General features: G+C 50.9%; 1 protein-coding gene across 1 annotated transcript in view; it reads right to left on the bottom strand.

Moving 5' to 3' along the window:
- The window catches only part of PACS1 (phosphofurin acidic cluster sorting protein 1), a 62,951-nt gene that overhangs the window by 17,492 nt on the left and 21,041 nt on the right, over nt 1–24,418 (bottom strand). The window contains exon 2 of the mRNA XM_051964000.1: nt 818–905. Within this exon, the coding sequence (XP_051819960.1) occupies nt 818–905 (88 nt within the window). The remainder of the gene's footprint in view (nt 1–817; nt 906–24,418) is intronic.

Genomic DNA, 24,418 nt, shown 5'->3' with positions numbered 1-24,418 from the left:
AAACTCCCAATACTGAGTGAATGATTCTCTGGGCCTGGGAGCGGGCAGCAGTGACCCCCCCCCCGGAACCCTCTCCTGCCCCGGCCCTTCCCTCACCCGTGGGTCCGGGCAGTTGGCTTCTCACTTAGGGGCTTCCCCAAAGACCAGCCTGCCTCCCTTCCGCCCCGAGGACCCTCGTGCTGCTGTCCCGAGCAGACAGAACTCCGGAGGGGTCCTTGGCCCTGGGCTCCTCTGTAGGAAGTAGGGCAGCCCCTCAAGAACCTTGGGGGAGGTCAACATGTAAATGGCAGCTAGGTGGCGCCACAGCACACAGCACACTGGGCCTGGGATCAGGAAGAACTGAATTCAAATCCAGCCTCGGACACTCGCTGTGAGACCCCGGGCAAGGCGCTTCCTCCTGTCTGCCTCAGTTCCCTCCCCCGTAAAATGAGTTGGAGAAGGCAACGCCAACCTGCTCCCGGCCCTGTGACCCACATGGGGTCACAAACATGACGATTCCACGGGGTCGGGACGTGTCCAGCTCGGCCACCGTTCAGTCCCCAGCCGTCACCCCTCCTGCCCAAAGGCTGGCCCAGCAGCGCCCCCGGCCCGGGAGGCTGAGGGAGGAGCGCCACGGGCCTGGGAGCGGAGACCCCAGCGACGCCAGGCGCGCCCCTCGCTGACGGCATCTGCTGCCGCCACGTTCTGCCCCAGGCCCCGCCCCCAAAGCAAAGTCTCTTCCAGCAGCACCAGGGCGGCTCCCTCCCGACCCACGGACCCCGGAGACGGCGGGATCCCTGAGCAGGGCCCGGAGAGAGGGGGGGCCGCGGGCGCTCACCTGCAGCTTCACCGCGATGACCACCGAGCTCAGGTCTTTGTCCATCTCCTTCAGCATGACGAGCTTCTTCAGGGTCAGGTTGAACAGCCTGGAGAGGGCAGAAAGCAGCTTGTCAGAGGGAACGCGAGGGAGGGAGACGAAGGGCAGCTTTTCTCAGGCCGAGGGGCCCTGTCCGTCCCCAGGGAGCCTCCGGCCACGGCTCCCTCCTCCCCGTGCTCCCCAGAAGGGGGGCACAGAGAAGCCGTGGGCTTACGTGGACATCACGGTGCGGGGCCAGGCCCGGAGCAGTCCCCAAGAGCACTGAGCTGGTGGCCGGTGCAGGCCCTCCCACAGACCCACACGGGGGGAGGGGCCTTGACCAGACCTCTCCTCCCCGGGGACGGTAACGTAAAGGGGGTTTTCAGAGCGCGGCTCCCGCCAAGCTCCGGAGGCGAGGCCATATTCCCTTCTTGTCCCGGTCGCCCCAGGCCCTTCCAAGAGCTGCACCTTCACCCACGGACGGTTAGTTTGACCAAGAAGGGCTCCCGGAGTCTGCCCAGCTGTCATTGAGCACGCCGGCTCTCCCTTCCCGCCCTCGCCAACCACGGCCCCCCTCCCTCCAGGTGGCCCGGGACCCTTCTAGCTCTAAAGCGACCACCTTAGGTCCTTCCAGAAGTTCAGCAAGGACTGATCAAGTGTGAAGACTGGCCCCCTGCCCGGCCCCCAATGCCCCAAGCACTGGCCTGGTCGGCTACACTAAGGGTCGGGTCCTTGGGGCACGTGGGGATGGAGCGGACTGAGGTCCCCCTCCCTGCTGGCCGAGACCCCGGAGCCTCAGTGCTGCGCCGGGGCGACGCGTGCCCCGCTGTCACTGCCAGCTGCGGAGCCCCCACAGGCCAAGACGCCCACGAGGAGCAGCTGGGGGCGCGCGGCGTTCCCTCGGTGCCCCAGGAGCCCCACGGGCCGGGCGAGCTCCCCCAAAGGCAACAAGGAAGCAGTCTCTGCTCTGCTGGGGGAAGGAACCGGCTTCTCTCACGGCCTGGGTGGGCAGGGCCGCTGGGAGTCGGGCCACATTCAGGGAGGGCCCGCTCCGGGCGAGGCAGCCCAGCCAACCGTGGAGCTCATGGCCCAGCAGGGGCAACGCAGACAACCGAGGAGCCCGGTCAGCTCTGAGGGACCCAGGATGCGAAGTGGCCTGAAGGGACGGAAGGCACCTGGATTGAGAGGGGGTGGGCAGGGCTTCCTGTGGGAGGTCGGCAGGCACCGGAAGGGCCCAAGACGAAGCCCCGAGCTGGGCCATGGGGGGAAGAGCCAGGAGGCCGGGGGCACGGGCGGAAGTGCTGGGGAGAAGGGTGTGAGAAGGCTCTGAAGGCCAAAGAGAGACCCTGGAGTTGGCCCCAGAGGAGGCCGATGGATCAGAGCCGGGCGCCAGAAGCCAGGATGGGAACGTGGGGGACCGCGAGCTGAATGGGAAGCTTCACGCCCCCCCCAACATGCCGAGCACCCCGAGATGGGGAAGCTCCAGAGCTGCCTCGGAAGCAGCAGCTTGGGGTCCTGGGGCCATTTCAGTTCACCCGGGAGCTGTTAGACTGTGGCCAAGACACGGCCCTGCCGGACACAAGGCGAGCGCTGGAGCCCGGCCTCTGAGAAGAGGGCCGCCCCCTCCCCCGCCTCTGATGCCACAGGACACCCCCCGCCAGGGCGGCAGCCCCTTCCAGCAGGCTTAGTGACTGTGCATTAATTAACTCGCCGGACGCTCTTGACCAAGCCAGGTCGCGGTCACCAAACATCCCCGTTTCTCCAGCCGGAGAGCGCTGCCAGCTGCTGAGGTCCAGAGGCCACAAATCAGTCCAGGGGCCCAGGGCCTGCTGGGACGGAAGGCTGAGAGCCAGGGGGAGATGCCGACGGATGGGGGGGGGGGGTCCGATGGACTAAATCGTCCTGCCATCTCAGCCGCTTCCTGAAGCGATCGGGCCAGGTGAAGACGATCTCAATGCAGGGCTTGCGCTTCCACCTGCCTCCTCTGGCTCTAATGTCCTTCCTCCGTGTCCCCATCACGCCTCTGAAGCCCCAGCCTCCGCTCAGTGCTCGGGTCGGCCACAGACTCAGGCTCTATGATCCCCTCCCCCCCAGACCTTTCAGACACCGGTGGATCTCCTGCCTACTTGCTGGAGCAGACAGATGGATGCAGGGGCCATTTGGCTGGGAGCTCCCGCTCTGGCCCTGCCATCTCTCCCTTCTTCCCCCTCTTGTGGGATGCTTAGTCTTCCTCCTTGCTCCCACGCCCCCTCCTCCAGGACCCCCTACCCTCGGCTGCCCGCCTCCTTCTCTTCTCCCTGTTAGGGCCACCACGAGCCCCTGCAGGGTGAGCCAATCGAAGAGCGGCGGGGCCTTGCGCACCACTGACCTCCCTCTCTCCCTGGGTGGGTCCTCCTCCCCCGCTGCTCAGCAGGCCACGCCCACTGACCAGGCACTCGGGGGGGGGGGGGGGTCTCCTGGGGGGGGCTGCTGAAGACTCTCCCATCTACCCCTCTCTCCTGGCCCCGGGGGCCCGTGAGGCGAAATGCCAAAGGGATTTATCGCACCCCCACGGTCCCTTCGGCAGCTGTTCAGGCACCCCAACCCGTCCCAGGCTCGGGGGTTCCTTCCCCCTCACCCCACCAGTCCCATCTGCGGCCAAGGTCTGCCCTTTGACCTTGCCACCAGTTTCCCGGCTGCCGCCTGTCCCAGGCCTTTGCCGCCTCGTAAGTGCTTCCTGGGGGCCAGGCCTGAGTTCTGGGGTTGGCCGGCAGGGCTCCCGGGGAGCGCCCAGACGAGCTCCCCGCAGCCCACGAGCAAGGCAGGGAAGGCTCTAGAGCTGAGAGGGGAGAGCCCTCCAGGGGACAGAGCCCGCCTGGGGCCTCAGGACGCGGAGCCCAGAGGGCCCGGAAGGACAAGGGCGGCAGGAGAGGAAGCCAGTCCGGGGAGTCCGGGGAGTGTGCGTGTAGGGGGTGACGTGGTCAGACCTGCACAAGGGGGCGCTGAAGGGAGGGTGGATGGGCATGGGGAGAGATGGGAGCTGGCAGCCGACCCTTCCCTCCCACCCCCCCCCCGGGCATCCCGGGCTCTCCTGCTCAGTGAGCGCCCCAGTGTCCTGCCTTCGCTCTTCTGCACACAGGACTGAGGCCCCAGCCCGCTCTGCCCTGGCGCCCCTTCTCCTCCCCCTCCTCCTCCTCCTCCTCCCCCCTGTCTTCCCTGCAGACGCAGCTAAAATTCGGACTCTCTTTTCTGGGCCCTCCCTGGACTCCCAAAGCCCTCCCTCGGAGGTCACCTCCCGCTTATACGGTTATGTCAGGAACAAGCTTCCACCAAGACCGGGGCAGCCTCCTCATTATCACCATAACTAGTCCTTCCAAAGCCCTTAGTCTGAACTGGATCCTCACACTCACAGGTCACAGGTCAAGGGGAGGGGCCACAGGGGGAGGGGCGGCTCAGGAGGACTCTGGATTCTGGGAGGCGTGGGGGGGGGGGGGCCCTACCTCTCCAACCCTCCCATTTGCAGACTCACAGAGAGCCCCAAGCCCAAGGAGCCCTGGAGGTCGGGCTTGGAGCGCCACGATCACCTCTCCTTGGCTCTCCTCAACAACGGGACGATTCACAGCATAGGAAGCGCCCTCCACACCCAGAGAGAGACTGCGGGCACCGAGTGTGGACCAAGCCCGGTGCACTGTTCTCGCCTTTGGTTCTCTGGTTGTTCGTTTGCTTGCTTCTCCCCCTTGTGTTTTTCCCGTTCTGTGGGCAGCAGGACGACGTGGAAACGTGTCTAGAACTGCACAGGTTTAACCGATACTGGATGCTCGCTGTCTTGGTGCGGGGGGTGGGAGAGAGGGAGAAAGATCTGGAACCCAAGGTTTTGCCGAGGGGAATGGTGAGAACCGTCAGCATGTATTTGGGAAAAAAGGTACTATGAAGAACCCTGAGAGCCAGCAGGTGATCTCTGTCTCACACAGCCCTGGGGACAGGCCGGGAGGGAGGCTGCAGACAGACAGCGGCTAACAGGGGCAGGCCCAGACTTGGGCCAGAGGCACAGGTCGGCTCCGAGCTCGCTGCCACTTAACCCCTCCTGGCTTCAGGGGCCAATTTGGGAAATGAGATACTTCCACCTGCCCTGGAAGGATCAAGGCCACCGACAAAGAACGTGGCGACAATGGAAGGCAGCAGGCCGGGCGGGAATCTCTTGTGTGACTGGAGAGGGGACCCAGGCTCGCACCCCCGCGGCTCCTTTCCCAGCAGCCCCAGCGTGTAGGTAGTGATGCTCACGAAAACCTGCCCTTCTTTCTATCACATTTGAACAATATTACTAAGTGGAAGGTTACCCCGACACCTTGGATAGCTTCTCCATGGCGACTGAGCCATTAGGGCTCAACTGTGTTTCCTTCCCCGGATGCGGGATCTAATCGAGCCATTTCCCCCCTTTGCTGGGCCTGATCTAGGAACCCAAACTGGATTAATTCTATTGATAAGTTTCTCCGCTTCTCCAGAGCTACCTTGAGCTCCTCTCTCTCCCTCGCTCTCTGGCGTGGATTTCAAACACTGACTGCGGCGAATTTTTGGCTCTTCTGATCTCCTTGTTATGACAACTAACGTCAATTAAGTTTCTGTATAAAATGACGATAGTCTGTATCTTTATCTTTTCTTCCTGTGGGATCCCATGTTCACCCTCAGTAACTTGTATAAACAGGTCAAGCCTGAGTTGCCTTAACTGCACACCATCTCTTTGCATTTCTCTTCTTCTAGCTTTAGCTGCCCTTGCGCTTTTAATAATTCGGCATCCACGTGTAACTAGCTAATTCAGAACTGACCCCTCTGTTAGGAACTATTTCCTATCTGCCGTGTTGTTCGGTGCTCATCATGTCCAATACCTACCCACCAATTCTTTTTTCATTTTTTATTTTCAGTTCCAAATTATCTCCTTTCCTCCAGCCTCTCCCCCACCGACTGAGAAAGCCAACTGAAATCCAGAAAACATTTCCATTATTAGCCCGTTGTAGAAAGAGAGAGTGACAAGTCTGCTTCCATCTGCCCTCGGGGTTCATCAGGGCCTCTGGAGGTGGAGGGCGCTGTGGTTCCCTGTACTGCGCGGGGCAGCCGGGATGCTCACGACTGGTTATCGTTACAATGAAGCTGGACGGCAAGGGGAAAGGGCAGAGAAGCTTTGCCACAAGGGACCGAGAAGATGCCCCGGTGATCCAATGGCCAACTCGAGGGAGTTTCCCTTTCTTTTTCAAGTTTATCATATTCGTGCAATTGGGCAGGTTTTGAGCCCCTTTCTGTTCTGTGCATACTGCCGGTTCATGGTTCTCAATGGCCAAGTAGCTGTTTTCTGAAAAAGCCCAGCCCCTTCTGAGAGGGAGTGAACCGAACCGGGGGTCCTTCCATGGCTACGCTGCCCCTGTCCCCAAATCACTGAGGAGGAGTCGGGGAGGACTCTCAGCATCATGGGGAATTCGCTCAGTCCAGTCACTGAGAACTATTTTCAGCACAACGAGCATGGCAAAACCCAGTGTTTTCCACTCAAGAAGACACTTCTTAATTGGACAGGAAGAACCCAGATTAGAGAGCATTTAAATTATCCCCTCTGAAAGCAGCAGATACTAATAGACTTTCTACCACTTGAATTGGGCACCTTTCCAAAATTACTTAATTACATTTTGTGGCTAATTTCTTAATCCACAGCAGTCCCGTGCAGCTCGTTTCCCGGGAAGGAAAAGTAACGCGTGTGACCATGCTGACCTCCGGGTTTCTAGAAGCGTGTGGACTGCTCCTGGCCCATCTCAGGGGAAGAGACCCCCAAACCAGAAACTCCTTGTCCTGCTGACAAGGTCAGACGACACCCTTCTCTCCTCTCCCTGCAGAAACATTCATTTGTACTTCAGATCTGCAGAGTCCTCCCTCCCGAGTGCAGGCTGCTCCACCAGTTTATAAGCAGTGAAGATTTAAAAATCCCGCATAACGGCGGCCAAGCCCCTGGCCAGATGCCCTTGGCAATGTACTGGTCAAGGGCACTGAGCTAGCACTCTGCCAGGGCCCATCAGGCAGGGATCACTTTCTCTGAAGGCAGAGAAACAGCCTCAGGAAGGAGAAGACCTTATCTGAACCAGAGTATTGCTGAAAAATAGGGCTGAGTGCTAAGCCTTCACCCTTGAAACTCATCTAAAGCAAAGACCCGTGGGTAACAGACAACGGCCGGAATCTCTACGGCCTTCCACTTAAAATAACGTGGACATCCCAGCACGCAGGTGGTTGGTTTAGAGACAGTGTGGCCCAGGGGAGAGAGCCCTGAGGCCGGAACGTGGGGAGGGCAGGGGGCATCCAAGAAGGCCCTGTGGTCATCACGGTGGCTTCCACACTCCCAGAGGAATTCTGCCCGCTGCCTCTGGCTTTTCCTCTCTCTGGGCTTCTTAAATAAAGTGGAATTATGGAAACAGAGTTAATATGCTGATTCCATCTTGTGAATCAATTCTGGAGTTTGCTCAATTCCATTTCTATTCAATTATGGGACTAGTCCAATTTCTGTCTTGTGAGAAAAGCTTTATTCAATTATGGGGATTGTGATGTCATTTTGTTGCATCGTTTGAAGGGAGCCTGGGTAGCTGGAAGCTGGACCAGCTCTCCCTGCTGTTCAGGGGCCAGTAACTCAGCACTCTGCTTATGCCAGCCAGAAACCCAGTTAAAAACTGATGCAAGGACTTTTCTCCCAGTTACTCAGCCCAGGCCCCCCTGGGTCTTATCTGAAAACCAGGCCCAGGCCGGCCAATCGGTCACTATTTTCACGGTCTTTTGACTGTTTCTAGTTATTTGGGGCCGAGGTGGGGGGGAAGGGGGTAGGGAGGCACCTCTTTTTCTGATTTCAGAGAATTAAACCTGTTTGCTCTCCCCCTCTCGATTTAGAAAGCCCCAAGAAGAAATCAAACAGCTACCCTGTTATCCAGCTGTTTCTCTTCACGTATAAGCACCTGTCCCCCGTAGTCAGGATCCAGTGCCAGTGGAAGAGGCCCGCCCGGCCTGTCTGGCAGCTGGCATGTGTGGCTTATTAAACTGAAATGCCTGGGAGCTCGAACCGCTGTTTTCTGTCATTTCAATGGTCAGGCTGGAAGTCTGCTCCAGGCTCTCCCAGCTCTCCCAGGGTTTTCTGACTACCATGCAAATCAGGTTCAGGACCAACAAGAAAAGCACCTCTCCCTCCCGGAACCTGCCAAAGCCGTCCCTGGCCTGGAGTCCCGGGTCCCGAGACAGAAGTAAAATAACCTTTTAGGAGAGGGAGGGGGGCGCTGCCCGACCAAGGCAACCCAGAGCTGGACTGCTTCAGCGATTTCTCTAACCACCCTGGGTTGGATCCTGCCTGTAAGGTCTGTCTGGGGCCTCTTAAAAGACATCTATAAACTCTAAAAAGGGCCAGTCAAAGCCAGGAAGGGAGAGGCCCCGGAAGCTCGCTCTATTTGTTTATAGAAACAAATCCAGTCGGAATGTTTTGCTCTTGCCCTAAAAAGCCCTTATCAGCTCGTTAGGGCCTTGTCCAGTTACCCTCTGACTGTCCACATGCAAAGTGGATCCGACAGACGAAACCACGAGTTGTCTGGGGGTGATCAGAAGGGCAGGGAGGCTGGGACCGGATGGGGCGAAGGCCTGGAGCACGGAGACAGACGTGGGGAGCGGCGCCCGGACAGCCAGACAGAGGGAGTGACGCAGGGTCCGAGCAGACACAGCGCAGAGGCAGCTGCTGCAATCTCGGTCTGGGCCAAAGAGGCAGCTATGAGGGACAGGGAAGGAGCCGGAGCTGGACCTGGGACACCCCCAGTCCTAAACGTGCCACAGGAGCCCGACAGGGTCCCAAGGGCTGAATGATCCTCGGAGTCCTCCACACCCACAGAGCCGAGTTCAGGGCAGAGGATGGGGCCCTGGGAGCCGGGGCCCAACACCAGGGGGGAGATTAGAGGAGTGGTGGAGGATCCAAAAGCATCTCCTGGAGAAGCAGCAGTGACCAGGCCTCTGGGAGCAGAGGGGTCTGTGCCACGGGGCGATTCACCATCCTTCCCAATAAGAGCCATGGACAGGAAAAATGGTGGCCAAGGCCCTCTGGCCTTGCCTCTGGAGCACTTAGACAAGCCAGCCTCCGAGGAGACCTGAACTCAAGGGGGGAGGGGTGGGGAAGGTGCAAACATCTGGGGGGTGATGGTGGATAATCAAGGCAAGCATTTATAGAGCGTTAATAAGTTATGGTATATGAATGCTATGGAATATTATTGTTCTGTAAGAAAGACCAGCAGGATGATTTCAGAGAGGCCTGGAGAGATCTACATGAACTGATGCTGAGGGAAGTGAGCAGGACCAGGAGATCATTGTTTTTTTGTTTTGTATTTTTTTTTAATAAAGCCTTTTATTTTCAAAACATATGCACGGATAATTTGACAACACTGACCCCTGCATAGCCTTGTGTTTCAGATTTTCCCCTTCTTCCCCCCCCCCCCCCCCCCCCCCCGCCTATGGGGAGCAATTCAATATATGTTAAAAATGTTAAACTATATGTTAACTCCAATATGTGTAAACATTTATATAATTCTCTTGTTGCACAAGAAAAATCAGATCAAAAAGGAAAATAAACGAGTAAGAAAACAAAATGAAGGCAAACAACATCAAAAAGAGTGAGAATGTCCTGTTGTGATCCATACTCGGCTCCCCGAGGCCTCTCTCTGGGTGTAGATGGCTCTCTTCATCACAAGACCATGCAACTGGCCTGAATCATCTCATCATGTCCGTCAGAATCGATCATCGTATAGTCTTGCTGTTACCGTGTACGATGATCCCGGGAGAACACTGTACAGAGTAACAACGAGATTATGTGATGACCCACTCTGATGGAGTGGCTTTTTTCAATAGTGAGATGATTCAGATCAATTCCAGGAGACCTATGATGGAGAGAGCCATTTGCATTTAGAGAGAGGCCTGTGGGAACTGAGTGTGGATCACATAGCATTCTCACTCTTTTCTCCTGCTGTTTGCTTCTTTTTCTTTTCTTTCTTAGTGTTTTCCTTTTTGAAATGATTTTTCTTATTCAGCATAATGAACATGGAAATAGATATAGAAGAATTGCACATGCCTGCAGAAGGGGATGGAGGGAAGGAGATAGAAAAATTTGGAACATAAGGTTTTTCAAAGACAAATGTTGAAAATTATGCATATATTTTAAAAATAAAATGCTATTATTAAATACATAAATATATACATATAAAAAATATATAGGAGAAAAGTGACTATACCTTTCATGAGATCACACCACCTTGGAAGCACTGAAAACATGCTGAGCCCTAGAACTGCTATGAAATCAGTAGCACCCCAAAGCCTGAAGCGTCTCCCTACCCCTGATGTGCAGAACCCAACTTTAACATAAAGTTCAATGTCAAGAATTAGACCACAGAAAATGAACAAAGAATGAAAAAATAACAATCAATTATTATGATGGCAGGAAAGACCAAAACACAAACTGAGAACAAGCCAACAAGGTGAAACCAGCTACCACCAAAGAAAAATGCTAATTGCAACTAAGCCCAACAAGAATTCCTAGAAGTGTTAAAGGAAAAAGACAAAAAGTTGTAGAGGAGAGAATGGAAAAAGAAATGAGTGATACAAAAAAAAAATTACAAAAAGAGAAAACAACTTGGTAAAAGAGATACCAAAAAATGATCTCAAGAAAAGAACTCCTTAAAAAGGCAGAAAAGGCCAAATGGAAAAAGGAGATATTAAAATTCCCTGAAGAATTCATAAAAAGTACAATTAGCCAAATGAAAAACATCCTATAAAACCTTGAAGAAAACAATTCTTTGAAAATTAGAATTGGGCAAGTGGAAGTTAACAACTCCGTCAAGAACAAAAAAACAAAGTCAAAAGAATGAAAACATATTTAAAAATATTAAATATTTCATTGGAAAAACAACTAATACACTGAGGAGAGATAATTTTGAAATTACTGAACTATCTGAAAAGCTATGATCAAAAATAGTCTAATCATCATACTTCAAGAAATTATAAAGGAAAACCACCAACATTCTAGATTCAGAAGTCAAAAAATTGTTTTTAATCAATCCATCACCTTTTAAAAAGGATTCCCAAATGAAAACTCCCAAGAATATTTTCTCCCTCAGTTAATGTATTTTTTTTTCAATTATGTTAAAATAATTTTCAACATTTACTTTTCTAAGATATGGAGTTCCAATTTTTTCCCCCTCCCACTCTCCCTTACTTTCCCCCTCTCCAAAACGGGGAAAATTTGTAGCCAAATTCCAGGACTCCCCTATCAAGGAGAAAATACTGCAAGCAGCCAGAAAAAAATAATCTAAATCTCAAGGAGCCACAGTCAAGATCACAAAAGATTTTAATAGCTATCACTCTAAAGAAGCAAAGTACTTGGAATATGATATTCTGGAAGGCAAAGAAGCTAGGATTATAACCAAGAATAACCTACCCAGGACGTGTAATTAAATTAAGGATTTCCTGAAGAAGAGACCAGAGTTTACTAGAAAATCTGACATTCAAACACAAAACACAAGAGAAGCATAAAAAGGTAAAGAAAAAGAAATCCTAGAAAAACAATAAAGCTAAACCGTTTAATATTTCTTTAAGGGAAGATGATACATGAAACTCCCAAGAACTTTATCATTACTACAAAGTTATAAGGAATCTACATAAACAGAGAGCATGGGTGTGAGTCGATTATACTGGGATATAAAAAGAAAGGGGCAAGAAAGAGATGCTCAGGAGAAAGGGGGGAAGAAAAAGGTAGGGGGGTAAATTATCTCATATAAAAGAAGTGTTCAACGAAGAACTTTTATAATGGAGGAAGAGATGAGGAGGCAATGCTTAAATTCACTCATGAGAACTGGTCAAAAAGGGAAGGATAGCTACATAGATAGACAGATTAATAATACATTCAGTTGAATATAGAAGTTTATCTTATCCACTATGGAAAGAAGAGGGGAAAGGAATTAATAAAGGAAGGGGGGATGACAAAAGGGAGAGTAGATTAAAGGAGGCAGTAGACAGACACAAAACAGACTTTTTTTTTTTTTTTAGAAGAGACAGGATAAAAAAAGAAAAAAAAAAGATAAACAGAATGAAATAGGATGGCAAGACAAAATCATAACAGTGAATGTGAATGGGATGAGCTCACTACAATTTGGAAGTAGACCAGAACCCATGATATTTTTTACAAGAAAAAGAAAGTTAAAGGTGATTCAACAGAATCTATTATGCTTCACCTGAAGTAAAAAAGAAAAAAAAAGGCAGGGGTAGCAATTATGATCTCGAACAAAGCAAGAGCAAAATTAAAGTTAATTAAAAGAAATAATCGGGGAAACTATATCTTGATAAAAGGCATAATAGGCAATAAAGTAATACCAGAATCTCTGATAAAGGCCTCTTTTCTCAAACACAGGGCACCGAGTCAAATTTATTATTAACAAAACCAAACAGCCAATTCTCCAATTGATAAATGGCCAAGCAATATTAACAGGCAATTCTCAGAATAAGAAATCAAAGCTATCTGTAGTCATATGAAAAAGTGCTCTAAATCACTACTGATTGGAGAAACACGGCATGTATTAAAACACTTCTGAGGTTATCACCTCACACCTCTCACAAATGAAAAATGCTAAAAGGGAAAACAGGGACACTGGTGCACTACTGCTGGTGTTGTAAATCAGTCCAAACATTCTGGAGAACAATTTGGAACTATGCCGAAAGGACTATTAAACGTGGAGACCTTTTACCCAGCAATCACCACTGCTAGGTCTACACCACAAAGAGATCGGTGAAAAAGTAAAAAGACCCATATGTATAAAAATAACTATAGCTCCTCTTTTTGTGGTGGCAAAGAATTGGAAAGTGAGGAAATGCCCATCATTTAGGAAATGGCTGAAGAAGCTGGGCCATCTGACTGGATTGGAATAATACTGAGAAATGGTTTCAGAAAAACATAGGAAGATCTAGATGAACTGATACAAAGTGAAGTAAACAGAATCAGGAGATCATTGTGCATGGTAATGACATGTAAGGATGATCAACTTGAGACAAAGGCTCGGCTAGGCTGATCAATACAGAGATGGAAGCCAATTCCAACTTCTCATGAGGAAAAATGCTTTCTGTCTACCTCCAGAGGAAAAAACTGATGAACAATGAGCGCAAAGTAGTTTTCTTACTTTCTTTTTCTTGCTTTGTGTGACGTGCCTAATACTGAAATGAGTTTTGCATGATTCCACATGTATAAACTGGTATATTATTTTCCTTCTCAAAGTGGGGGAGAGAGAGGCAGGAGGGAGAGAATTTGGAAGTCAAAAAAGTTTTTAAAAAGAATGCTTCATAAATTTTTAAAAGAAAGAAATCTAAATTACACGAGTAAGGCTGTGAAGTAACTGCCCAGCAAAACTGTAGCCCACCATCTCCAAAGACATGTTTCAATACCTCCAGATCTGTGACTGTGTATTGCGAGTAGGGGGAGAGGATGAGAAGGGATGGAAAAGAGGGGGTAGACAGAAAATTTATTTTTATAATAATAGCTTTTTATTTTTCAAAATACATGCAGTTTTCAACATTCAGCCTTGCAACACCTTGTGTTGCAATTTTTTCTCCCTCCCTTCCTTCCACACTCATCTCCTAGACGGCAAGTAATGCAATACAGGTTAAATATGGGCAATGTTTCTAAACATATTTCCACATTTCTCATGCATTTTCCCCTTATCAAAAGGGGGAAAAAATGAGAAAGAAAAAAAACAAGCAAACAACAAAAAAGGTGAAAATACCATGTTGTGATCCACACTCAGTCCCACAGTCTCCTTCTGGGGGTAGATGGCTCTCTCCATTACCAGACCACTGGAACTGCCCTGAATCACTTCAATGTAGAGAAGAGCCAAGTCTATCAAAATTGATCATCATATAATCTTGTTGCTGTGTACCATGATCCCTGGTTCTGCTCATTTCCTTCAGCATCAGTTTCTGTAAATCTCCCCAGCCCTCTCTGAAATCAGTTCTTCCAGAAATAGTTTCCTATCTATGAATCGGATTCTAATTAACCACTTAGTATATGCCCGGCCCTGAACTAATCCAGAGGAATACAGAAGGAAGACAGTCCTGGCCCAGAGAAGGGGAGAAGTCCCGGGTCATCCTGGTCAGGATGCGAAGGGTGCATGAGCCTGGGATGGCTGGCTGTACTCGGAGAAACGCAGAGGGCACAAGTGGGCTATGACTGCCTTCCTCACACCTCTCGCTGGAAGCTACGTGTTCAGCTACGGAGAGGGCAATTTGGGAAGGACGATGCCACGTTGAGGGGTATCCAGGAGAGTCACAAGGATGTCACGTGAAGGCTGGCAGAGACTAGGAAAAGAAGGCTGGGGCCCCCAAACACCCCTGATCACTGTGTTCCAGCATCTGAAGGAGGATCTGACTGGAAAAAAGCTGCCAGGTGACCAACAGTCATCTCCAAAGACAGCCATGGCCCCCTGCCCCCAGCAGGGCTCAGCAGGAGCATCCCCCCAGAGGGGATTCCTCTGCAGGCTTGGCTTGGATTCGCTGGCCAATAAGGTTTCTGGAGAAATTTGGGGTTCTTCCCTCTGCCTTAGTGGAAAGCATTTCCATTCCCCAAATGGCTTTCCTCCTTATGGTCCCCAAATGCAAAAGCAACAAAGGACCAGTTAGCGCTCCTCGCTGCTGTCCCCGACAGCTCACTTTTAGGCCAGCAGACACTTGTTTGGAATTTTAGGCTGGGATTTTGAGGGAAAGCATGAAAGCAGAAGCAGCTCGGTGGAAAGTCACAGCCTGAGAGGCAGCGAGACCAGAATTCAGAGCCAGCCTTTGACACTGACTAGTTATGCGACTCTGGGCAAGTCCCTTAACCCAGATTGCCTTGCCAAAAAGAAATAAAGAATAAAAACCAAAGTCACCCGATTACGGAAATTTCCTCATCACTACAGTGCAGGATACTGGTTTCTTTAAGGTCTGATTAAAACTAGATTCCGATCACCTAAAAGTTGTTACCAAAAATGACATTGGGGAGTGGAGTTGGGTCCTGTCAGATTAAAGGCAGCTTTTATTTCTGGGCTGGGCTTTACACAAATGAGTAAATACTTTCATTTCCTGAGGCTCAGGCAGATACTAGATGAATCACAACAAAAACAGAAAGGCCAAGATTCACCAGGAAACTGGTCTCAACAGACTTAAGTAACTTAACTCTGTTAAGTTAAATAAATTAACTGCTCCATTTCATGAATAAAGATAATTCCCAGCTCTAGTTTCCCCACACACCCAGCTTTATTATTCCTGGAGATGAGTGGGAGATTGCTCCCAAGAATTGAGAAAGCGCAGAATGGCAACATTCTATAATAAGCGATTTGAAGAAAACCCAGCAAGCACCAGAACCCAAGATCGGTTCACTGGTAGGAAGTTAAATGCCCTTGGTGGATCAGGGGAGCCTGGTGATACAAATCCAGTGGATTTAAACAAAGCATCAGCATTTCCCACATCCCTCTGTGAGTGAGATGTTAATGCGCGGTCAGCGGTCAGCGTAACAGAACAGAGAGGTTAACAGTTGGCTGAACAGGGTCCACAAGATGGAGGTGGGAGAGTGGGCCTCTGGGATTCTGCCCTCTGTCCATGACTTAGGGGAAGACTTGGGGGTTTTGCTCATCAGTCTACATAGGACAAAACTGAAAAGGGTAGAAAATTCACGGATAACAAAACGAGAATGAAACAACTTCAACCTCAATGGGCCGTGCTATTTTACGCTCAACAAAAAGGTTGACAGCCAACAGGGATAAACACAAACCTTCCATTTTGGTTCCAAAACATCACTGGTGCAAGTATAGATGGGAAAAACCTGGATTTGGTAGTTATATACATGGGAAACTTTTGGAAAGTTAGTCAGCCAATAAGGATTTATTAAACCCTAACTACACTTAGCCAGGCACAGTGCCAAGTGCTCGGGATAAAAAGAGACAAAAACCAGGAAGCAAGGGATATATTCGAGTGTGAGAAACAACACTAAATAGCCACATACAGAGGAGAGGAAGGGCCCCTGGGAAAAGACCTTCAGGAGAGGCAGCACTGAGCTGAGTCTTGTTTTTTTAGTTTTTTTAAACTTTAACAAAATTTTCTTTTAGTAAATTAATAATAAATAGTTTTATAAGACAATCTTCCCAACATTCTGCATCAATAAAGAAACAACTTTATATCCTATGAAAAGGGCCTTATTGCAATCAAATTTCTTTGTAGGTACAAAAATCCTAGCTTTTAGTGAAACTGTCACCCCAAAATGGGAGGAATGTTGGCACAGTGTCTACCGGAAGGACCCCAGGTTCTTGGGGAGTCGCAAAAGTCACCCCAAGCCAGGAAGATGCCAGCATCTGCAGTAACCATTCAGGCTGGCGGATGGACTGACAGCAAAGAGCAGGACGGAGAAGGGATGCGGCCCAAGCTCTGTCCCCAGGCTGATTCAGGGGACACAGCGATCCTGATCCTGTGGGTCCCATCCTGCCCATCCAAAGGACACAAGAGAAACCCAGATTAAAACTGTTGCCTCAGATACACTGGCACACACCAATCCACGGTGGCTCTGCCCGTCTAAAACTTGGGGGTATTTCTCCAATTCTTGACGCACTACATGCACCCCCCGCCCCAAACTTGCCGGGTTTCTTTTATTAGTTCTTCCCAACTCTCCCACACAGCCAGCACCCCCGTGTCACCAACAGGGAAGCGGAGGCCCAGGAGAAATGTGCAGTGAGTCAGCGCAGGAGGTCTGGATGTGAAAGGAATCGGCAGCCACCCGGAAAAGCTGCTGAGCTCACCACATTTCACTGCGTCTCCTCCCCACCTAAAGGAAGTTTCAGGGCTAAAAAGGCCTGGGCATTGGGGAGAAAGTTACCTGCCCGAGTGCAGACAGGAAGAGACTGGGCTGCTGCCAACAGCTCAGGATGCCCAGAGTCCCAGCAGCAGGGAAGGGGACGGCTGCGGCCTTCTCAAGGATAGAGGTTCCTGACGGCTCAAGTGCAGTGGAAGAGAAAACCTCGAGCTCCATGGAGGGAGGTAGGGGAGATGAGCTTCCTCCCCATAGGGTCTTCTCCTGAGGGTCCCCAACTTTGAGCCCAGCCCAGAGCAGCCTGAACTAAAACATTAGAATAAAGAATTTCTTTGCAACAAAAAGCAAAGGATTTCAAGGATAAGTAGAATGGAAATAATCCCAAAGTCTTCCAAGATCTCAAATCTGAATAAAAAAGCCACGAGAAATTATATTTATTCCGATTTTAAGAGCTACATCTCTCTTTTCAGTTCCAGGACTGTCTCTTAGAAGGAGCCCAGCCTTCTATCACATGGCTCAGTCCCATTAATTATCGGTCTGCCCGTCAGTGGATAATCGGCGACCATGAAGCTAATGAGCAAAGAGTGGGACGGTTATTCTTGAGGGGACAGAGCCCACTTCATAAAGGCCAGAATACAGCATTCTGCTTCTCTCTCCATGGGGGGAGTCAGAAAACCACCCAAAAGCACATACATCATCTACCTGGAAAAAGAAAACGGATAACTTCTGGCTCCCCAAGTCCTGGAGGGACCTGGACAGACAGCATGGAGTGCTGTGGTGGGCAGGAATTTCTCCTCTTTCACCCAGGTTGCACTGGTCTCCAAAAATGATTTTTAAAATATCCCTAGGAAAGCCTAGAGCACTCTGAGTAAGTGTCCTGTGGAGTGGGTTCTCCAAGAGAAGTCCAGGGACCTCGGTGGGCCCCAACACCTTTGCAGGGGCTTACACATAACAGCAGGACATTGCTGATGTACAAAAGCTCTTTAGGAGGTCCATGTTAATTTTTAGGAGTGTAAAGAAGACCTGAAACCAAACAGTCAGAGAAGTGTTTTTCCTTGGAAAGAATGGGAAGAGCTCCCTCGGCACCGTGACCGGGAGAAGGAACAGGGGGCCTGCCTGCCCACAGGGAAGCGTTCTGAGGTCTGTGCCAGCAACCGCTCTCGGGCCGGCTCTGGCCTCCAGGACTGCTGCATCAGAAACATTTCCCGCATGAAGTGTTACAGCACATGTGGGAAATCAGGAACCGAGGCCAGTCTCAGAGGAGAGGAGAGGGTCCTAGGGGACACTGGGGCTGTAATTACCCAGAGGCTGGAGCGCCTGATTCTCTCCAAAGCAACAACAAACCAAGCTGCTGCTGTAGGGAGGGGATGGCTGAGTAACTGGAGCCACTGTGGCTGGCTCTCGTCACCCATCGATCCAGCGGCATTTATGAGCGGTCTCCCATGTGCTGACCACCCACCCCTTCCTCTCAGGCAGGAGAGGTGGAGCCTGAGCTTCCCCTGAAACTGGAGGAAAGCCCGGAGAGTGGCTGGGCAAAGGCAGCGGGGCCGGCCGTGGGGAGCCGTGCGGGAGGACAGAGGGGGCTGGACGACGGCCCGGCGTCAGGCTGGGAAGGCAAGGAGAGAAGGCCTTGGAGTGTCCTTGGGGAGAACCTCGGCACGAGGACATTAAGGAGGAGCTCTAAAAGTAATCCAGTCCAAAGGCCAGCTCCTGACGGCCTTAGAACGAGAGGGTGGGCACCCAAATGTGCCCCCCCCCGAAGGGGGGTTAAGTCAGAGATACTAAAGCTAAGCGGACCACTACACGGCCGTTTTACTGGCACATTAGGGTGGAAAGAGGCTGGGAGCCCCTTGTAGAGGAAGCATCAGCAAACTCCTCCACCAGCCCCCGACCAGAGCTTCCCAGCAGGAGAGCAAGGAGGCCTAGGGGAGACGGGTCCCTTCCCGATTGCTCAACAGCTAGAGCAGAGTCGGGGCGGCGGCAGTATCACAGTGGACCCTGGCTGGCAGGTGGGCAGGATGTGAAGCTGGTGGAAACTAGAATATGATCTCATCTGTCACTGAGGTGGCCAGGGGAGGCCGGGGACCACGCACGGGGCCTGCTCAAGAAGACAGGGATTCAAAGCTGGCATGCACTAGCAGCATGACCCTGCTCCGTGCCTCAGCTTCCCCATCTATAAACCACGGACACGCTGAAAGAACTGTGTGTGCTCTAAGTTCTTGGAGTTGTCTGCATTTGACAAAGCCGAGGCAGAGGCTCCGTCCTGGATTTTCCAGGTCCAAAGACTGAGCCGCTGCTCAGACCCAGAAGGCATTTAATAAATTCTTAAGTCCTCTCCACCGTGGTCTGGAGGAAGCTCCTTCTCACACAGCTCAGAGCCCTTTGTGGCTGCTTGTAGTGCAAGGAACTGGGTGGCTGCCCATCAACCAGGGAACAGTTGAATAAGATATAAATGTGAGGGAAGATATCAGAGGGGCCTGGAGACACTTACGTGAATTGATGCTTAGTGAAATGAGCAGAACCTGGGGATCGTTGTCCACAACAACAAGATTGTGTAATGATCTACTCTGATGAATGTGACTCTTTCCAAAAATGAGATGATTGAGGCCATTTCCAATGATCTCGTGATGAAGAGAGCCCAGAGAGAGGATTGTGGGAACTGAATCACAACACAGCATCCTCACTCTTTTTGATGTTGTTCACTCGCATTTTGTTTTCTTGCTCATTTATTTTCCTTTTTGATCTGATTTTTCTTGTGCAGCAAGAGAATTGTATAAATATGTTTACACATATTGGATTTAACATATATTTTAACATGTATAACATATAAGATTGCTTGCTATCTAGAGGAGGGGGTGGGGGGAAGGAGGAAAAGATCTGAAACACAAGGCTATGCAAGGGTCAATGTTGAAAAAGTATCTGTGTCTGTTTTAAAAACAAAAAAGAAAAAGAAAGAAAAGAAAAGCTCAGCAGGATGACTTCAGAAAGGCCTGGAGAAATTTACAGGAACTGATGCCGACTGAAGTGACAGAACCAGGAGAGAGCAAGACTACGTGATGATTAATCCTGATGGACGCGGCTCTTCTCAACAATGAGGTGACTCAGGGAAATTCCGACAGACTTGTGATGGAAAAAGCCATCCCCAGACAGGGAGAGAACAATGCAGACTCAATGTGGATCAAAGCAAATTAAGTTTCCCCCTTTTTTGTTGTTTGTTTGCTTGGGGTTTTTTTCCTGTGTTTTTTCCTCTTTTGATCGGATTTTTCTTGCGCAACATGACAAATATAGAAATAGATTTAGAAGAATTACACGTCTAACCTGTATTGGACTGCTTGCTGGAGAAAAATTTGGAACGAAGGTTTTGCAAAGATGAATGCTGAAAACTACCTTTGCATGCATTTGGAAAAATAAGATGCTACTTAGAAAAACGAAAAGCAATGCAAGAAAGCAAACCAATCAACAAAGGAAGGCGCTTGCATGATGCTCCAAAGGAACGTCCGTCAGGATCAGTCATCCCTCTTCCTGAAGCAGCTCCCCGGCATGTTGTCAGTGACTGATCTGCTCGAAAGCCTCTACTCTCACCTGACTCTCCTGCCCGCGGAGAGAACGCAGGTTGTTCCTGAAAAGACATTCGTCAGCCAGGAGGAGAGAGGCCTCCTTCCCCACGCAGGGAGAGGGAAGGCAGAGGGCGAGGCCCAGACCTGACCCCTTCCCCTCAAACCATTCACTGTGCATTAGTACACCCGGCAACGCAAACAGCATAGTTTCACACAGAAAAGTCAACTCTTAGTCACGTCGATTCGAGTTGAAACATGGGACAGATTTACCAGTTAAGGCAGGTCTGCAGCCTAAGCATTTAGTATTTCAAAAAGCCTGATGTCAGTAAAAATACGGATGTGCTCTTGAAGCCAAACTAGCCAATTAGGAGGCTCAAAGCACCAGAGAATTGTCCTGATTCTGTTGTAAGAATCTCAACCCAACTGTAGGTGACATAATGGAGGCGCTGCCTACTCTGTAAAGGCCTAGGTAGCGCTCCACGCTAAGGCACCGCCCTTGGGTCATCCCGCTCTCCCCGTGAAGGGGGAGGAGAAAACAGCAGACTTGGGCTCCCAGGTCGTCCAGTGGTGAGCAGGGGAGGCGAGGGCAGGTCCGAGGCCTCCCTTTATCCACCATCTTTTTTTAGTTCCTGGAATTTCAGTGATGTCTTTTCTGGGCAAAAGCCACGCAGTTCAGCCCATAAGCACAGATGGCCGCCACTGAGCGCTGGCCGTTTGAAGGAGCCAGATCCGACCCTTTTCCCTTTCTGCAGATCTACATTCTAACCCTTGATGGCCCAGGAGTCCACCCTCCTGCAGCTGCAGGGACACCACAAGCTGGCCGGTCCCTCCTAGCCTTTAGGGCATAGCCTGTCTGACAAGACAAGCCTGGCTGCTACCTTCCTTTCAACGAAAAGGTCAAGAAAAGTCACAAGCTATTATGAAAATCCTATTGGAAGCGCCTGGGATACAAGGAGAAGCAGCTGCTGGAGACCCAAGGCTGGAGGGCAGCACAGGCATGAGATCACCCAGGGAAGCATCCAGAGAGAAGGGGACGGGGCCTGGGGCAGAGCTGTGAAGGACCCCCAGGGATTAGAGGCTGACCTGGAGGAGGATCCAGCAAAGAAGGCAGGAAAGGAACGATCAGAAAGGGAGAGAACAGGCCCCAGAAACCTCGAGACAAGGGGACCGAGGAGGACGGGGGGAGTCGAAGGCTGAAAAATGTGTATTTACTCATTAACAAGAATAACCCATCACATGATTTTTGTGGAAAAATCACTGACCAAAGTAAAAGCATCGGTGAGAAGCGTGGCTTGATTCTGCACCAAAACCAAGTTCTTTCTGATCTCAGAGTCCAAACAGACTCTCCCGCCTCCGCACTCACTGGGACTGATAGTGTTTTAGCTGAGGTACGTGAAGAAAGCCGGCCTCCAGAGAGGAACCGAACACGGCTTCACAACGGCCTCGGTGAAAAGAGCAGAAGGCCTCGGAGACCCTCAGGGACGCCCTGCAAGCTGTGGGACCTGCTGATCTTCTCGGGCAGGGAGCCAGCCTAATCCAAGGCACCGGCTCGGCCCACGGCTCCGGTTATCAGATTGCCGGCTGGTGACAAAGGCTGCCCAGGTGAAGCCGGCGGGCTCACCTCTGACACGTGGCCGGCTTTACACAAGGTCCTCGGATTTCCAGCTCCGTGCCAGGATGGCCCTAAAAAGGAAACGCTGCTTTTCAAAAAAGTCTTCTTCATTACAGTGTATTAGGTGGAGAAGAGGCGGCAGTTCGGAGGCAGGAAGCCAAGCACCAACTTCCTACTTTAGTGTCTCTGGGGCTACTGAGAGAAAAGTGAGCAAGAAAACAGAAGGCAGCGCCCCAAAAGAAAGGAGCGAAACCCCAACCCCACAAGACGTCCCAAGGGCCGCTAAGGGGGCAGATGCTCCCTTAGGGGGCAGCCTGGGGCTGTCCAAGTCCTGGAGCCCGGGGATGAGACAGGCTGGGCCCATGCTGAGGGGTGATGGCTGGGCCTTCCACCCTGCTCAGCAGTCAGAGCCCCCATGTAGCCTCCTCCGGGGCAGGCCTCTGCCTCCACAGCCCACTGCCCAGAGCCGAGCCTTCCTCTGAGGATCCTCCCTCTAGCTGGGGATCCCCAAGGCTGACCCACACCCTCAGCTTCCCTCTGGGGGTTCTCACCTTAGGACCAGAGAAGGACCAGATAAGTGGGCACCGCATAATCGGGCCCCCTGAAGACTTCAAGGCGCTTTGGGTTCTACCTCTGCCCCCTCAAAGGTCACTCCTTGTGAAATACAAGGACCCGGTTCATCCCCAAGCAACTCCAATTATTCAGGCCCAACTGGAGGTTCTGCAGACTCGGAGCATGTGAGAGGCAGCTCTTCAACGCAACATGTCCCCAAGTGGACTCGTCACCTTCCCCCAAACCTTCCCCTCCTCCTGTTCTCTCCAGCCCACAGGCTCAACTTCACACCTTCTCCCCTTGCCAAGTCCTTCTGATTCTACCTTCCCAACCACCCGCCCATCCTCCTCACCCCCCACTAGCCCAGGAGATGGCCCTCGTCTCCCTGTCACTCGGCTGTCACACTGATCTTCCCCAAAGGGAGAGGGCCGCTCCCACTGTTAGCTCTAAGATCAAAGAAAAGGAAGGAAGCATTTAGAAAGGGCCCACAGTGTGCAAAAGCCCGAGGACCTGCTGAGGAAGGCCGGAGAGTCTGCTCTCTGGGAGCTCTCACTGGGAGCCAAGGGGGGGAGACCACCCAGCAGCAAGGGAGTCCTGGGGAGGGAGCAGCCAGCCAGCTCTCGGGTCCCTTTGGAGGCCTTTGCTCCTGCCACGGAACCTCTGGAGATTTCCGAGTGGGTCCCGCCTCGTTGGGGCCGGCTCTATCCCGGTCAGAGGAGCCCTGCTTCTTCAAAGGGTCACAGTGCAGCTCATCTTCCCCCTAAAGCCACACTCCCCATTGCTCCAAGCAGGGGCAATTCCAGCCCGGACCCACTAGACCATCATTCCATAAGCATTTATGAAAAGCCTTAATCCAAGCCAGCTAAGTGCTGAGAATACCGTCAAAAAGAAACCTCCCAGCCTCAAGGAGCTCCAGTTTGGGGGTCCACACCCTAAAGCGGGGGAAGGCTCTCCACCATGTCTAATCAGCTAGCGGGTCACTGAGTATTCATGGCCCATCTCCAAGCTTTTGCCCGGCTTCTCCCTCGTCTTTAGCACTCCCTCTTAAAATTCTTGGCTTTCTTCAAGGCTTAGCGCGGGCGCCAGAGAAATTACAGTCCGAGCACCAAATCCAGCTCCGGGGCCATGGTCCTTGAGCTACATATAGGTTTTTTTTTTTTTGTTTTTTACATTTTTAATAAAAATGTTTATTATTTACAATAAAATCTAAAAACAACTTCCTGGTTGTAGCTGGCAGACATCATCAAAGAGGAAGTCTTTTGACCCAGCAATACCACAATTAGCTCAGTTTCCCATTTAGGAAAAAAGCCTAGAAAGACTTACATGAACTGATGCAGAGTGAAGTGAACAGATCAGGGAAAAACACTGTACACGGCAACAGCAAGACCGCATGATCACTAACTATGACAGACATGGCTCTCGAAAGCAATTCCAATAAACTTCGGGTGGAAAACACCATTCGCATCCAGAGAGAGAACTATGGAGACTATTTTTTTTTTATTTAAATTTTAAAGTTTCTTTTTAATTTAAAAAACGCTCAGCGTAAGTACATCTTACATTGCCTCTCCTTGCACTCTTAAGAAGGGGAAACATTCTAAAAAATTTACAAATTTACAGCGGCTTTCTTCATGACGGCAAAGAACTGGAAACAACAGGGATGCCCGTCAACTGGGAACGGCTAAATGAGCTGTGGTATATGAATGTGGCGGAACACTACTGGGCGGTAAGAAAGGATGAGCTCAGTGGTTTTAGAAAAGCATGGAGAGACCTCCACGAAATAAAGAAGAGCAAAATGGGCAGAATCAACAGAACACCAGCGGTAGTGTCTGAAGAACAACCTTGAGAGGGGCAGCTAGATGGCACAGTGGATGGAGCACCAGCCCTGAAGTCAGGAGGACCAGAGTTCTAATCTGGCTCAGACACTTAACACTTCCTACCTGTGTGATCCTGGGCAAGTCACTTGTCTCAAAAACAAACAACATCACTTAATACAATTTTTGTCATTAATCAAAAAAAGAGCAAAT

This window comes from Antechinus flavipes, chromosome 6, assembly GCF_016432865.1.
Source record: "Antechinus flavipes isolate AdamAnt ecotype Samford, QLD, Australia chromosome 6, AdamAnt_v2, whole genome shotgun sequence".
Lineage (NCBI taxonomy): Eukaryota > Metazoa > Chordata > Mammalia > Dasyuromorphia > Dasyuridae > Antechinus > Antechinus flavipes.
Note: the sequence above shows the minus strand (reverse complement) of the source record. Positions and strands in the feature narration are given on the sequence as shown.